General features: G+C 35.6%; 1 protein-coding gene across 37 annotated transcripts in view; it reads left to right on the top strand.

Moving 5' to 3' along the window:
* Positions 1 to 15935, top strand: part of ryr1b (ryanodine receptor 1b (skeletal)) — a 245403-nt gene extending 229468 nt beyond the window's left edge. For 36 of the 37 annotated variants that reach the window (XM_087292511.1, XM_087292548.1, XM_087292512.1 and 33 more), the window contains 11 exons: positions 1664 to 1794; positions 1881 to 1923; positions 2009 to 2142; positions 3627 to 3687; positions 3794 to 3940; positions 4024 to 4158; positions 8262 to 8418; positions 8497 to 8561; positions 11205 to 11305; positions 11392 to 11443; positions 13853 to 15935. In XM_087292511.1, the coding sequence (XP_087148637.1) occupies positions 1664 to 1794; positions 1881 to 1923; positions 2009 to 2142; positions 3627 to 3687; positions 3794 to 3940; positions 4024 to 4158; positions 8262 to 8418; positions 8497 to 8561; positions 11205 to 11305; positions 11392 to 11443; positions 13853 to 13948 (1122 nt within the window). In that variant the 3' untranslated portion in view covers positions 13949 to 15935. 37 annotated transcript variants of the gene reach the window in all.
* Positions 15936 to 17777: the final 1842 nt, after the last annotated feature.

Below are 17777 nucleotides of genomic sequence, written 5' to 3'. Positions count from 1 at the left end.
CCTGCTCCTGACCAGGTTAGATTCACGGCGTAAGTTAACAGAGTAACTGACTCTGAGTTAAAGGGCGTACTCACACTATGTACAGTTGCATCGAACCAGGCCAAAGCACGATGATTCCCCCTCCCGTCTCCCCCGACGGCCCGAACTCACATTACAAACGGGCCTGGGCATGCTTACGTCATGGATGCTGTGCTGTTCAGTAAGCGCTCTTGCTCAGCACAGTGCAGTGGAGATTTCTCTAGTTGTATCGCTTTAGACCTTAGGGATGCAGTGACACGCAGTCAGATATTTCGCCAAACAGATCAGCCACTTTTGACCCTCATAAACAATCATAAATCCCTCGTGCTACAGGAATTAGGAGGTTTACTGAAGGTGCATAGCTGTCGTGCAGTGAGGGGTTTGCCTATTAAATAAACTACGGCAGTTTGCGTTAACTGAACAATAAGAATAATTAATAAATCCATATGAAACAGTCCCTTTAAAGTCATGTCTCTCTTTCACTTTCGTGCTTTGGCGCGTTTTGCACTCACACACAAGCGTACCGAAAGCCCAAAGTGAACCGCGCTCTGCACACCTCTTCCAACTGGCGAGTAAACCTTGCCTGAGCCCGATACAGTGCACTCACACTTCTCAAACGATCCGGGAAACGGGTCTGGGGCACGGTACAGATAGCATAGTGTGAGTAGGCCCAAAGTTACTTCTCTTTTAGAAACAGGCTTGACTTACCCTGCTTTCTCCAGTTTAACAAACCTGCCATTTTGAAACGGAAAGGCCAGAGATTCTCTCATTTCACGGTTAAAATACTCTGAGTTTTCACTTAACCTCCTTTCTGAAACGAGCCCCTCTTCTCTTCTGTTCTGTGCTGTTTTGTTTTGTTTCCCAACCTCTTAATTTTAAAAACAGTTTTTTAATGTCAAATTATTAAATTGTTTTTATTTTTTATAAATGTTATAATTCATGAGATATACAATAATTTAAATTATAATAATTACACAATAATGAAATAGGTGCCAAACAAGAAGTTACAGAAAATGGCATAGACAATTGGCATTTCGGTATATTAACTGAGGTTCATAGGTGACATGAGTGCATTTAAATGCATCATTTACTCAGTGTTATTAAATTAAAGTTTTAAATATAACCTTTTAAAAAAATTATAATTATTGTTTTTGTAATTATTATTATAATAAATAATAATATTAATAATAATATTAATAATAATAATAATAATAATTATTATTATTATTATTATTATTATTTAACTAAAACAGTATCTAAATTGTGTCTGGTCACACTCTTTTTATTGAATTGATTCATTTAAATGGCTCATTCATTGTGAAATAAACAAGTTACCATCAGTAAAAATAGAAAAATAGCATTAAAAATGCAGATTGATCCTTTAATGAACCCTGCTATAGACTGAAGTTGTGCACAGCATATGCAAGTTAGTTAGTAAAAATTGATTGCATCCTGAGGTTAAATTAACTTTAAGTAACAAAAAATTTTGACTTTTAATTTCTGCCACTATTTTAACGACATTATCATTTACTCACCCCATGTCATTTTTAAAGCTATGATAATTTTCATTGCTCTGTGGAACATGATATTTTCCTGTCAGTGGGTTAATCTGATATGAATTGCTAATTTGTTTATACCTGTCCAGGTTCCTTTAGTTATCTTTAAGAGAGAGAAGGAGCTGGCCCGTAAACTGGAGTTTGATGGTCTGTATGTAACTGAACAACCAGAAGATGACGACATCAAGGGCCAGTGGGACCGACTAGTCCTTAATACACCGTAATACAACTATATCATTATTATTATTTAAAAATGGATAAATTTCAAGATGATCTGAAATGGTTTTACTTCTATTTTCCACTTAGGTCTTTCCCGAACAACTACTGGGACAAATTTGTAAAACGAAAGGTCAGTGGTTTGTTAGAACTGTGTGTGCAGATGTTACCTTTTGTGTATTGTGTGTTGTTGACAACTAAACATGCCTATTTTGCAGGTGCTAGAGAAGTATGGAGATATCTATGGTAGAGAAAGAATCGCTGAGCTGCTGGGTATGGATCTAGCATCTCTTGATGTCAGCGCCATGACACATGAGAAAAAGCGTCAGCCTGATCCTTCAATGTTCACATGGTACAGAAAGATGCAAGACACACGTATTAGTGTAGATATCAAGATACCAAAAAGACATGTTGATGTTAAGTAATACAAAAAAAGAACATGTGCAATATTGTTAATATGGGAGCAGTGATAATTATTTATATATTATTTTATACATTTTTTTAAACTTTATTTATAGAAGTTTTTATGAAAACATAACACCCAATAGTGTACATGTATATATGTTAACAAAATTATCTCTGTGTTATTACCTGATACTAACTAGAAAATGCACCAAAACCTTAGCAGACAATACAGCAATTGGGTCTTCTCCCTTAGATGTATAGGTTAATAATGTCTCAATTTTTTTTTGTGATATTTTTTCTCTCCTTTTTTACATGTCATTTTTTTTTCTTATTCCATTAGTCTGGCTTAGATTTCTTTTTTTTATGGTGCTGATGCATATGATCACACCGGTGTGATTAGAACATTCTGTGCATGATATGATCAGCTGCTAAATTCCAATCTGCTTTTAAATTCAAATTGTTTACAAACAAATAGCATTTATTTTAAGTTTCAGACATTTCCACATAAGCACTTGCAAAAACCCTAACATTTATGGTTTGTAAATAACACAAAAAAAATATTTTTTTTGCTCATTTCTTGAGATTTCATTGGGACAACTTAATTACATTCACATAATTACATTCAACATAATTTACATTCAATCCACATGACTTTGTTAAAAGTCTCACATTAAGTTAATTAGTTTGTTTTTGGATAACATGAGTTAATTGTGTGGAACCCTGCATTTTTTACAATGTACATGCTGATGTCCATGGAGATGGCAATAATAATTATTTTCATACAAAATCTGACAATGTGCTTTATTCACATAAGATGGACACCGTTACAATTTATTCTACTTATTCTCTGGTTAAACATCCAATAATCTTCATGTGTTTTGGGAGAAGTTGATGAATTAACATGTTGAAAATCCAGCAGTGGCGACACAGTGGCGCAGTAGGTGGTGCTGTCGCCTCACAACAAGAATGTCTCTGGATCGCTGTTTCAAATCTCGGCTCAGTTAGCGTTTCTGTGTTGAGTTTGCATGTTCTCTCTGCATTCGTGTGGGTTTCCTCCACAGTCCAAAGAAATGCGGACTATAATAAAGGGACTAAGCTGACAAGAAAATGAATAAATGAATAAATGAATGAAAATCCAGCAGCTCTAATCTCTCCACTACAGCACAGACTAACATGGGGCACCTAATACATCACTTTCTGGAATACTTGCAAAGCAAAAACAAATACAAAGGGAACCCTTTACCGATTACAGTCATTTAAAGAAAAAAAAACTTCACGCGAAAATGTAGGATTCTGATTCACTCAAATGTATGTATTCAAATGTATGTAGTCATTTATTTTAAGAGTTGGACATCACTACTCATAAATACTGAAATATTCTGTAATTATAAAATAGAGATTATATTATTTTTAAATATCATGAATCCACAGGTTGACGTCTATCGACATCAAATACCAGATTTGGAAGTTTGGAGTGGTTTTCACTGATAATGTGAGTTTTATTAAAATCTGAATTTTTTATTTCCTTATCTGCTTTTTTCAGTGCACTGATGTTATTTGTCACTATTGATTTGTTTTTTGTTTTTATCTGCTCATAGACGTTCCTGTATCTGGTTTGGTATACGGTTATGTCTCTGCTCGGCCACTTTAACAACTTCTTCTTCGCCTGTCACCTGCTGGACATTGCCATGGGTGTCAAAACCCTGCGCACCATCCTGTCATCTGTAACCCACAATGGCAAACAGGTACAGCTCTCCAAAATCATCATATCTGGCTAATATTTGATAGAAATCAATTGCAGATGTTAATCTTGATGGCGACTGTTTAGCTGCTGATGACGGTGGGTCTGCTGGCTGTGGTGGTCTACCTCTACACCGTGGTGGCCTTCAACTTCTTCAGAAAGTTCTACAACATGAGTGAGGATGAAGACGAACCAGATATGAAGTGTGATGACATGATGACTGTAAGTGTTTCTAGATAGCTTTCAAATAGGAAGTAATTTTATTTTTGTAAAATACAAATACAACGTTGTAAATTACATAAATATAAGGGCTCACAAATTTTTCAACTTTTTTACTATTTTTTTATTTTACCTTTTTAGAGATCTGTACCTTAAATACAGTCCTATGGTGTAACTTAGCTTAAATGGGTGGTCCACTACAATATCATATTTTAAACTTTAGTTGATATGTATTGTAGCTGTTTAAACATAAACAACATCTCTGAATGTAATACGCTCAAAGTTCAATGCAAAGGGAGACATTGGCTTTTACAGAGTTAGCTTAGCAAAGCCTACAGCGAACAAAGTTTGGGGACTACAAAAAAACATCCGGGTTAGTGAGATCACACGTATACACCTCGTGCAGCGAGGGGGTGTGGCCAGAGGCACTGTAATGTAGCAGAGAAAGCTAAAATGCTGTCTAAATGCTATTTCCACAGAGCTTCTTCTGCTTCTTTAATTGGGCTTTCAAAAGAAATGACACAAAGAGAGAAGTGCTCACAATTTAACTTTAATTATGTTCCAGAGAGTTATATATAGATATCTAGCTAGCATTTGACAAAGGACAGCTTCCAGAATTTCTCCCAGTTCAGTGCTGGATTCGACTAAAAACTCCTCAAAGAAGGAGCAGCTCCAACCATTATAGAAGAAGCTGTGAATTGTGAGGTACAACTTCTAAGTATTTTTACTTTTTTTATTTGTTAAAATTGATCTATTACATGCACAGTTTCTAGTGTTAATGGTATGTTGTAGCAAGGGCGAAAAACAAGGATGTAAACAATGAGAAATGCTGTTTGGCACCATTAACAGTTTAGCTACAAATTCATATTTATTTCTGTAAACACTCACATTCTTTACCAGCGATGCAGTGTCTCTCTATGTGACCAATTTCCCTGCATTCTACATCTCAAATAACAAACTCACAAAGAATATGTGAACGTTTCATATTACTTACATATTTATAACGAAAATGTATGTGAAAGACACTTGTCAGATTTTATTTTAGAGAGCAGACGTGAGGTTCAGCTGTGTCCTGTATCATTTTCTGTGTGATTCAGTCACAAACTGATACGACTAAGAGCTACAATGACTGATAGTATTTACACAGTGCAAAAGTGCATGCTTGTTGGGGCGTGGCGCTTTTCTTGGTATCATGGAGCCGATCAGCGAATCACTACATATTAGCCAATCAGAGCCTCTTGAGGGTGGGCCTTTCTGAGGAACAGTCATTTTCATGTTAGCGGGGTAGCAGTATATACTACAGCAGTGTTTCTCAACTCGTGGGTCACGACCCAAAAGTAGGTCAAGGGAACATTTTCACTGGGTCGTGGAGTGTGTGGTCAAAAAAAAAACAAAGCAAAAGTTACATTTTTAACTTATTTTGCCTATACCGGATTTTGCTACAACCGTACCGTTGACATGTGAAATATAATTTAATTATAGCAACAAATATGTCAAAGCACAAGTAATTAAAATGACATTTAGAAACCAAACATCCCAGTTGCAAGGACAAGCCTGTGGACTATTTTCAAAGACGACTCCAAGAGCTGAGGCATCACAAAAATGCCTAACTTCTTCATGTTCAAAACAAGTACAGACACACCGAGCATATTAGTGTGTAGCAAAGGCCAAGAAAGCCCACACAATAGCAATAAGAGTTTCTCTTACCTGCGGCCATGGACATGGTCAGAGAGGTGTTGGATCAGTCTGCAGCAGATAAGCTGAAGACCATACCACTGTCAAATGATACCATTTGTCGGCACATTGAAGACATATGTCTGATGACGTAAAACAACAAACTACATCTCGTGTACAGAGAAGTGCTTATTACGCTTTGCAGATTGATGAATCCACGGACATTGCAAATCACGCAACTTGTTTATGTGAGATATGTATGGTAAGGGGACTTGGGGGAGCAATTTCTCTGCAGCAGCGATCTCCCCACCACTACAACACAGATGATATTTTGAGTACTATGGATTTGTATTTCGGATCATTGGGCCTGAGCTGGGCAAACTGTGTCAGGATCACAACTGACGGCGGTGCCTCTATAACAGGAAAACACTCAGGGGTGGTGAAGAGAATTCTTTAGAGAATGTCAAATGCAACGTGGAGTTATTGCTTGTTGAATCGAGAAGCATTACATAGGAATATGGTGCCTGTGCTTGATGAGACATTAAGAGAAGTCGTCAAAGTAGTGAACTACATAAAAAAGTACCAAAACCTCCCAGTGTTTTAAAAATCTGTGCAAAGACCTGGGCTCTGAACACATACAGCTGTTGTATCACTCAGAAGTTCGTTGGCTCTCAAGCGGAAAAGTTTTGTCAAGGTTTTACGAACTTACAACAGAAATCGCTGCCTTCCTCTCAGCAAATAACTCTCCTCATTCTGATCCATTCAATGACGAAATCTGGCTCACCCGAGTTGCTTATCTTGCTGATGTGTTTGAGCACCTCAACACATTAAACATATCAATGCAAGGGAGAGGGCACAATATTTTTAAACAGTGACAAAGTTGCTGCATTCAAAAAGAAGATTGAACTGTGGACGAAACATGTTTTTACAAAGACAGACTAGACATGTTTCCCAACACTTGCAATGAAACACAACAGATATACAGCGGGAAATTTTTAACTGAAGAAAACTATCAGGTAACATCTCCACAAGCTGCAAGTCCGGTTTAATGACTTTCCTGAGAAACATGATGATGATCCTTGGATAAGCAATCCCTTTGGAATCCACGTGGAAAGCATCACATTGCTGAGCAACAAAAAGAATCGGCTGGTGGAGCTGTCATGTGATAAGACGCTGAAAAGAAATTGAGTGATGTAAGCCTCTCCCAGTTTTGGTGCAGCGCTACGTATTTGCGTGAAAGTGGCTTCTCTTTCGTGGTGCAGCTTAAGTCAAAGCAAAGGAACCGGTTGGACATTGAGCATGATCTTCCGGTAGCAATGTCTACCATCACCCCAGACTTTGAAACTCTTATCAGGAGTAAAGCACATTCCCAGTTATGTCATTAGCTTTGCAAGTTACTGTTAAGTGAAACATGTTTATAATTGCTGTCATATTAAATGTAAAAATGGTTATGATTATTTTAATCATTTTACGGTAATTTGCTGGTTTGTTCTGTTCAACAGAATCATTGTTAATGTTTTATTAACAGTTCAGTTTAGTTCATGGTAACTGAAACTTTCCATACCACTGTTTACAGTATTTGTCATTTTTACTGTGTAATATTTCTATAATTTGATACATTTTGTTAAATGACAGCAAATAAAATATTGTTTATTTGTTTATTTGTCTCTACTTGTGTATGTTAACAATTTTATCCAAATTAATTATAATTACAATTATATTATAATAAAAAAAAAAGAAATTATATTACAGTTCCTAAAAATTTGGGTCGCGGCTTGATGACCCTGTAAAAATGTGGGTCCCATGTCCAAAGCAGTTGAGAACCATTATACTAAAGTAAGATATATGAACAAAATAATTTGATTTTTTTTACAAATGAAGCATGAGCACACATCATTTTGCATCTTATAAACACAACCAAGCCTTAAAAATACACTCTGGACCACCTCTTTAATAATATATGAATAGCATGAGAGTAATTTAACTTTATTGTTGGATACTTATCTTCATATAGTGCTGTTTATTTTTTATCAAACTGTAAATAACATTTGTTTTTCTTCATAACTTGTCATACTTGTTGGATATTTTCAATAAATGGGGGTCACACTAAAGGACATGGGTAGGCCTGAGAGATTTATTAATGTTTTTTACGGTTTTCTATTTAATTTATTAAGAGTTATGCTACAGTCACATTATAGGGCAGTTTTAAGATTTGGCTAAAAATGTAATACCACAACAGTTTTTATAACAAAAAGTCCATGGAAGACAAAGAAATGCTGAACCATTTGCAAATGTTAAATTCTGAAACTACTAGCTATATTCCTATTTGTCATGTGTGCTGTGAAAATACAACATCGACAAACCTTCTACATTTGGTTCAGTTACATTTTCTCTCACTTCACGCCTGACTGAGATCATGTCTTCTGTTTCAGTGTTATCTGTTCCATATGTATGTGGGTGTCCGAGCTGGTGGTGGTATAGGAGATGAGATTGAAGATCCAGCTGGAGACGAGTATGAACTTTACCGTGTGGTTTTTGACATCACCTTCTTCTTTTTTGTTATTGTCATCCTGCTGGCCATCATTCAAGGTGAGGAAAACGTTTGTTTCATGGCAGGGTTTTTTTCTCAGAATGTCTGTCATAATTACATGTATGCATTGTGTGCAGGTCTGATCATTGATGCCTTTGGTGAGCTGAGAGATCAGCAGGAGCAAGTCCGAGAGGACATGGAGGTAAAGTTTGTCTTTCCATTATTTACAGGGTCCATAGAATGTGCCTGAGGCTTCATCCACACAAAGCCAGAGCTTTTTGTTTGTTTGGTTTTTGCTTTATCTATTATTGTAAATCTAAAGATGCTAGTAGGGATGATTCTCTTGAGCCAAAAGATGAAAAACAATGTGTAAAGCTGAGTTCAGACTGCATGATTTTATCCCCGATTATGACTCGCCGACAGGTTTTGAGAAATCGCTGACAAACTCCTGAAATCACAGGCGAATCGGTGCTCGTGCACGTGAGTGACAATCCCACAATGTCAACTATCTAAGACGCGATCTTAAATAATCACTAATGAGTCGCCCATGCCTGTGAGATACATGTCGTGCTAAATATCTGGAGCTGTCGGTGATTCAAATCATGCCGTTATTTTTGACTGAAAATAACATTGACGATCGCCTACAGCCAATGAGAGAGCAGCATCCACTTGTGTGTGTAGTGTGTGCACCTGCAGGTCAGCGGGAGGTTGAGGGAGAAGTTAAAAGTGCATATTTTTAGTTTATTTGGACTCAAGAAATGGAGGAAAAACTAGTGGAAATTTGGCAGGAGCACCCGTTTCTGTTTGACGTGTCATGCGACTGGGTAAAAAAAGAAAGTTGAGGAGAAATAGCTAATTCCCTTCAAACCCAGGTGAGCAAATATGTTCAAGTTCAAGTTAATTTATTTATAAAGCACATTTAAAAGCAGCCACAAGACTGTACATAAGACAAGGTAAAAAATAAAAATAAAAAGACATAATATAAAAACATAGAAATAAGGCAAGAGAAACATCTGTAAAAATGTAAAGAATTAGCAGTAGAGCAAACTATTAAAATTAATCTTTAAAAGCCAAGCTAAAAAGGTACGTTTTAAGAAGTGATTTAAAATTGATAATGATGGAGCCTTTCTAATCTCAGGGGGCAAGATATTCCACAACCAAGGACCTGCCACAGAGAAAGCTCGGTCCCCTCTACGTTTCAGCCTAGACTGTGGAACTGAAAGAAGATTCTGCTCACTTGACCTAAGAGATCTCACAGGAGTGTAAAGATGAAATATGTACATTTTCTACCCCATTAAAGGCTTCTTTCTTGTTATGTAGTTGATAACAAAATATATACTACGTGTTTTTGGTTAAGAGACGTAGTTTGGACAAAGTTGTCAGTGATTCTTCCTATTTTAAAGTCATGCAATGTGAAAGTCCCTGTTGCCGATCTATCTTGCAGTGTAAACAAAGCAGCGACAAAACGCTTGCCCAGTCATGCAGTGTGAAAACATCTGCGACACGATTACTTTCAAAATCATGCAGTCTGAACTCGGCATAAGTCACATTTTGGTAACTGGTTGGTTTGTTTGGAACCTCATCTGAGGTGTTACAAAAAAGTAAAATGTTAGGTAGGGAACAGACTAGAAAATCCCCCAAAAGGGAGCTGAAACGAACTGTGCTGTACCATGCAGTCATTTTCAGATTTGTCCACTCTGGGTTTCAAAAAATATAGCTTTCACTTTCCCAAAACACTGGTTCTGTCTGGATGAAAACCCTATATGATACAATGTTTTTTTTCATCTCTATGTGGATGGGGCCTAAGAAATTTCAGCTCAAAATAGCTCACGGATCATTAATTACATAATGTAAATGTGCTCTTTAGTCAAAGCACACACTTTATAATTTTTTTAATGTCTTTTTAAATGGAAATGAGCTGCTGTTTTCAGGTCACACAGATTTAATTGGCTTTATGCACAGCAAGTGTTTTAAGCCACCAATAAACTTCTGGTAAAAATGGTTGAAGTGACATTTCAATTTCATAATGTACCTTTTACAGCATCCATAATATAAGTGAATTAAAATAGAATCTGGTTAATAGAGTTAAGCATTCATTTAGTTTTTCAAGTGTAACAAGATGAAAGTCAGTTTAAACACACCACCGTCAGTAGAAGCAGGGGAGTGCAGAAAATACTGTCCAAATTTTAGAGACATGGCGTGGAACAGTTTCATGCAGTGCTACTTATTCAGTCTGTGACCCATTTTGTCAGGCAGTGAAAATCACAGATTTTTAAAGAAACCATCTTAGGGATTTTGTAATAGCATGATAGTTTACTGGAGACACTTGAGCCGACTGACTGAAAATTCAAAATCCCTGTGCAAATATCCCATTTTAAAATCCTATGCAAAAAAAAAAAAGAAAAAAAAGTTGCAATTTTGAGCCTTGCAGTAATTTCATTCAAGTGCCCAAAAATGCCTTGTTTTTTTTTTTTTTTGCCATTGGATTGTAAAGTGTTTTATTGAATACACACTTGAACATCTCAGCAGATGTAGCACTGTAGGTTCGGGTACTTTGGTTCTATTGCTCTACAAATACTGTGAATTTAGATAAACTTTTATACATATCTAATTTTTGCTGCATATGTAATAATCAGACACAGGAATCAGCTAGTTTTCTTAGTGAGGTTGTGTTTAAACTGTTGTCATGAATAAAACTAAAAGAGACAACTGGCCTTCTTTCTTCCAGTGCACCACAGCACCCCTTGTGTTTGCTAGGAATCCAGCTTATACTTGTATCGCATTATGTATTACTGCCTGAAACATTCTGAAAACAATAAAACCCTTTTTTGTTGTTTTTCCAAAGACTAAGTGTTTCATCTGTGGAATTGGAAGCGATTACTTTGACTCGACTCCACATGGCTTTGAGACGCATACGATGGAGGAGCACAATTTAGCCAACTACATGTAAGTGTATTGTAGAAACTTTGTTTATCCCTGATGGCTAATTATTTGTTTACATACTTGAAAATGACATCTTTTGTGCCATGTAGGTTCTTCCTGATGTATTTAATCAATAAGGATGAAACGGAGCACACAGGACAGGTCAGTGTTATTTTTATTCTCATCTCTGTTAAAAATTATTATTTTTTTATTTATATTAAAGTCAATTTTGATCAATTTAATCTTAACTTTTGGACACGGTGTATGTGGGTAATGCTCTCTATTATTTAAAATAACTTTTGTGAAAATAAAATGTTAAAATTTGTGTAAAATGTTTCATTGTACATTATTCATTGTAATAGACATAATTTTGTAAAAATTAAAGGTGCAGAAGGTGATTGTCTTTAATAACATTTGTTGTTGTGCTGGATGAAAGTCTCTTTACATTCCAATAGTATTGATTAAAGTAAATCATCTAAATGTATTTGTATTTTTATATTCTGGGTAAGGCATAAAACTATAAAAATGTTCATCTATTAAAAATTTGTCGGGCCGACAATTCCCATAATAATAATAATAATAATAATAATAATAATAATAATAAGTAATAAACAGTGTTATTTCACCTAGCCTGCTTTACTGAGGTGAAGTTCAGTTTATATTCACAATAACAACCTGTGATGCGCTCCCTATGTTGTTTACCATGTTACTCTGAATATTCCGTCTGAAATAGCATGCAAGTATGGCTTAGTAATGTGTAATTCCTAAGCACCATAGTCACTTTAGGACAAAGCGGGTGAGAGAGCGAGACCAGTGATCCTTGCATGCATGAAATATTGCACATTATGACAAGTTTTGCTTGCTAAATTCTCAACTAAAAAAACATGCTAGATATAATACTGTTTTTTGTTCGGATTTGTAGTATGACGTTTTCTAACTGGCGAATGACATGCTCTAGTGGATTGTCTAATGTCATCTTTACGGTGTGGGTTCGTCAAAGCTATTATGCTAACAGTTTGCATTTTGGCAGATGACAGACAAGGGCAGACTGACCATCTGGCAGACCGGCCAGTTTCCCGCTGGGCCTGCGCACTTTTTGGGCTAGGCTGATCATCTTCTTATGATCTGATCGCCCATAAAACACTTAGCAGACTGTCGTGTTTTTCTGCTTAATTAATTGACGATGCTGTGATCTGTGACGCACTGAAAGTAAGATGTTTCTTTTTCGAACAGACCGGCCCATGTGACATAATCTGTAGCCCATTGGTTCTTTTCTTTATTGACATTAGGCTGACCCAAGCACAAACTTCTATTTTGGGCTCTTTGTAAGCGTGCAACCTCGGTGTTTATTTGTCAAAATAGTCGAGAGTTACGCCTGCTTTTCCCCCCACACCCCGCGTATGGAGAGCAGAATCGGCGAGCAACCCTTTAACGTCTGCAGTGGATCAACAACTGTTCCACAGATCAATATATTTTCAACTTTTCATCTGCACTAAGGTCCACAGTAACTTCCTCCTATGCTGTTTCCTTAACCTGAAAGTCTTTAGTTTACAAATTATATATACCATAAAGAATGTATGCTTCTAAAGCTCTATGAGGAGTGTCATTCATGTATTTTAAGATGCACTTGGTCAGAAGACAATCGCATGAGATATATCATGACATTTTGTTTTTGATCATCAGCATGATGTAGGCTTATAGTGACAATAATATTTATACAATATGGTTAAAATGATATTGATACATGACCTAACTATTGTGCAACATAAGCAAAACTAATACTAATTTTTTACATTTAGTTTTGTAGTTCGGGCCCAAACAATTATTATACTATGTACAATCTATGTTTGATGTTTCATTGTTGAGTTAAACATTTTTAAGGTGCTCTGACACACTGCTTTTATTATTTATCTTTATTTTGATAACCAACATTAACTGTGTGCATCAGCAGGCAGTTTTTGTTATGTTCATTATTTAATATAGGCTCCCTTGAAACACACTCGCACACACAGGATGGACTTCCAGTGTGGATTATACTTTAATTAGAATAATAAATTTAAATTTTAAGTTTTTAATTTGTCAATTCTTATTATTTCCTATATATGTCTTTAGTGCGTTTATAGAAAGGGAGTTGGTAAACATATTCAAGGGCGTGCACAGATGGGTAGCATTTTGAATGAATGTAGTGGGCTGCTCTGTCCCAAATTGCCAGGGCCGATATTTTGTTTTAGTCCAGCCCTGGCAGATTACCTACTGCACCTTTTAGCACAAGACTTATTAAAATAAATTAAATAAAAATTTATTGATCATAGTACATTTTTTTTATTATTGTGGGTGACAAATGATTAAAACCTAGTGATATGATGGATAACATTGTGAAACTGAATGACATTTTAGTGGATGTCATGTTTTGTTTTTTGTTTTTAATTCACTCACATTTTACCCAAAAAAATTGCTGCTTTATACTCTCGTGATGCTTGAAAGTCACTTCGTTTTGACCCCTTGATGTGTTTATGTTTTTAATACTTTGCTAAATCTACATATGCAATATTGTTTTATCTCTCTTTCTAGGAGTCATACGTGTGGAAAATGTACCAGGAGCGATGCTGGGACTTCTTTCCTGCTGGTGACTGTTTTAGGAAGCAGTATGAGGATCAGCTTGGCTAATTTCAACTAGCAGCCTGAAAAGTGTGTGTATGTGTAGAAGAGCATTACTTCAGGAATGAGCGTCAAAGAGAATATTGTGGAAAAATAGCCAATAGAAGGGAACAATAGATAAATAAATGACCGACTGTAGCCTTGACTTAACTCTCCTGACCCTTGTCTTCAAACAACACCTCACAGAAACACTAAAAACCTTTGATTTCCGCTTGAGTAAATGAGAGAAACGAGCCAATATCAGATGACAGAAGAAAGTATTTTAAACTGTATATAAACACTACATGGCCTTTTCTTCTTCACCAAGGACTTTTTGAATCTGTATCAAGCCAAAATGAACAAACGCCCCATAAACAAACCTTCCCTTTTCTCCTCCGTTTGTCTGTCACAACGAATCTACAAAATCTCAGTGCCTAATGTTCAATCTTAAAAGTACAGTGAGGATTTAAGTATGATTTTATGATTAATAGTCTGTAGCGATATTTTCATGTGTAGAGTAGCTGTTTAGTTTATATATCACATAGCTTATGTTTATTTATTGACGTATACCACAGAAATATAGCCATATGAGTGGTAACATCCTGCTCTATGACTTAAATAAAGAGCATTTTGACATATTAAGCCAGGATTTTGTTTTTCACCTGGCACATCGAGCGAATGTGAGAATGCTTGAAACCGATATATCTTAACATTTTCGAGAGAAACATATTACAACCCTGAGATTTCTCTGTTTCGAGTTTCAGAGAATTGCAAATAGTCTGAAAAGAAGTTTAACTTTGTACAAATGGGAAACCACCTGTTTTGCACTCTAGAGTCTTATATTGGGACGTTTATCCATCCCAAGAACACAATGCTGTATTACAAATATAGAGAGTTGAAAAGAGTCCTTTGTTTTATCAAACACTTCCTCTCGACATTTTACAAGATGATGTCCTTTTACTCTGATTATGGAAAGAATCATGTCTATATGCACAGTAATATTGATGTTGAAAAACTCATTTGAAGAACTGCTTCTCTGTTTTTTGGAAATAGGCTCATTTACAAGTCACCTAGAGGTAAATAGTTCAGTATTACCATTATTGAATCCAGTCAGCTGAGTCTAACAGGAGCACCTTTAGCTTAGCTTAGCATAATTCATTGAATTGGATTAGACCATTAGCATCATACTCAACATTTTTTTTAATATTTTTGATAATTTTCTGTACCATGACAATGTTATTGTGCTGAATTGCTGGTTACCTAGTTAGGGAACAGTTTCAGGAAAATTATCGAAACTATTGTTTAAAATTTTTTTAAGCTAAATGCTAATGGTCTAATCTGATTCAGTGATTTATGCTAAGCTAAGCGAAAAGTGCTCCATTCAGATAGGTGATCGGCTCAATGGATTCAAAAAATGGTAAAACTCAGCTGTTGAACTCTATGTGACTTGTAAAATGACCCAATTTACAAAAAAAGTAGAGTGTTCCTTCAAGACCTTGACGTGAACTATGCTGTGTCATTCTGCAACTTTACTTAATTTATCCACCTAAATACATAGATGATATATTTTTGTTGGAACTCTAAATACTTAAGTGAGTATTATGTACCTTTTTTGGGGTGGGGGGAGATTTAGGTTAGAATTTAGTAGAAAATCGAAAAAGGAATGAGAGTTAGGTTAAGTTAATATAAAGGTAACAAATACAATGTGTTTTTGCCTTTTAGATTTGTATTCTTCTTTTTGGCGAAATCTCATACTTTATTTTTGTCGAATATAGATGAAGTATAGGCGTAGGTCTCTGGTTTTTGTGCATCAGGCGGCTAAAACAAACTCAAATGTGCATGATTCACCTTGTTCTGTTTTGCTGACATGTTGCGGCGGCACATCGAGAGCGTGTGTTCAGGTCTTTTGGTTTGTTTTGCTCACAGTGGGAAGAAATGAACTCTTCTCTGAATCTGACTGTGTATCAGGCTGAATCCTGGGTTTTAATGCACATTAAACAGATTCCAGTATTTTAAAGAGCACTGCTGTCTGAATTCTGTTCTGTTGGTTGTTTCTTTGTGTGTTCCTTTATTGTATAGATTTGTAGGCGTCATCTTGTAACACAATTCAGTCCAGTCAAAAAAAGGTATATGGTTCTATATAGTCTTCCCAAGAACACCCGAGAGCACAAATACATATGAATATTAAACGCTTGACAATTTTAAACATCCAAATATATAAAATACAAACATAGTAGTTAACATTTTGAAAATGTGCTAAATAAATGTGTAAAGTGCCATATGGGTTGCTATTAGTGCTTAAAACTGATATTTAATAATAATAATATTTTTAATAGATTCTTTATGGAACAGATAATTTTATAAACTGTTCAATTTTAAATATTTTATTCCAAACTAATTCCTTGCTGGAAAAAAAAAAACAAGCTATTAACCTTCTCTCGGTTTTAAAGTAAATCTTATCTAAATGACACAAAAACCTTATAAGTTGACTAAAGACCAGCACAGCTGTATTCTGCATGTTAAGAAAAGTTTTATATTCTATACTGTACATTAATTCTGCTAAGTGACTAGAGTTTTGTCTAAGAAAATTCAAAACTTACTGTCCTAATTAAATAATAAAAAAATCCAGACATAGTCATGTTTTATTTTGGTAAAATAAGTGTAATCTAGAGGCCTTTGACTTTCATATTAGTCGCTTCTGATATCAAATGATCTAGAATGAACAAATGAACTGAAATTAAGCTATCATTTGTTGTTCCTAAAACTTGGATAGGCAACAAGACTTTTGTCAGGTAGTATAATAATAAATGTAGCTGCAAGCAGCAATTATTGGAACCAAGCAGCCCAGTGGCCACATCATAAACAAGCACGGCAACAAGCTACAGGGCAACTGGAAAATTCTATAACTTTTTGGTAGCATGGTCCAAGCCAAATTTGGTGGACATTGGGCTATCGATCTATGGAGAGTTCAATACAACAGATTTTTTAACTAATTCAAGATGGTGGACAGAAAGTCATGTCAATTAGGGAATAAATGATATGTATGATCCAAGGAATCTGCAAGAGCAGTCACATGACAATAGATAAAACTATTCAAAAATCATGTGATGAATTTTGTATGATTTCGATAGATAGAATTTTATTGTTTGTCAATTTTACCCAGAAGGTGGCTCAAACTGATGTAGTTTGGTCAATGTCAGGTCTAGATCACACACATTAAGTTTGGTTTCAATACTTCAAACCATTGCAGTGATTCAGCCTGTAATGTCATCTGGCAGCATTACGTCGCTTACGCATAGGTTAAAAGGACAACAGTTTTGTCTGTCAACATGTATTCCATAACTTTTTATCTACATTGTCTGAAGATGATCGGAGTCAAATTTGGTGAAGATTGGACCAACTGTCCAGGGGGAGTTAAAAAAAGAATAGTTTGAACAAAATCAAATTGACTGACAGGAAGTTTGGCAGATTATGACATAATTAGTATCTGTGTTTTTGGCATAACCCAAGGTATAATATTTTGAGACTAATTTCACCAAAATAAGCATATGCAGTCAAAAGTTATTACCAAGTTTGTAAGGTTTATTAATAATGGCTAATGAATGTCTTATAGTACTTGACCTATAGGAGGCGATGTCACCAAATTTTTATGTTCTGATCTGTGTGGTGTCAATTTCTTTAACTATTGCAAAGATACAGCCTCAGATGTAGTTTGGTATCATGCCATCACATTTGTCAGTACAGTATATAAAAACCATTACACCTATTAACACAAATTCCATAACTATTTGTCAGCATGGTCTGAAGATGATCTGAATACTTGGTACAAATTAGCCAAACAATGTAGGAGGAGTTCGAA

Source organism: Danio rerio, chromosome 18 (assembly GCF_052040795.2).
Source record: "Danio rerio strain M-AB ecotype USA chromosome 18, GRCz13ab, whole genome shotgun sequence".
Classification (NCBI taxonomy): Eukaryota; Metazoa; Chordata; class Actinopteri; order Cypriniformes; family Danionidae; genus Danio; species Danio rerio.
This window is presented reverse-complemented; position numbering and strand designations above follow the sequence as displayed.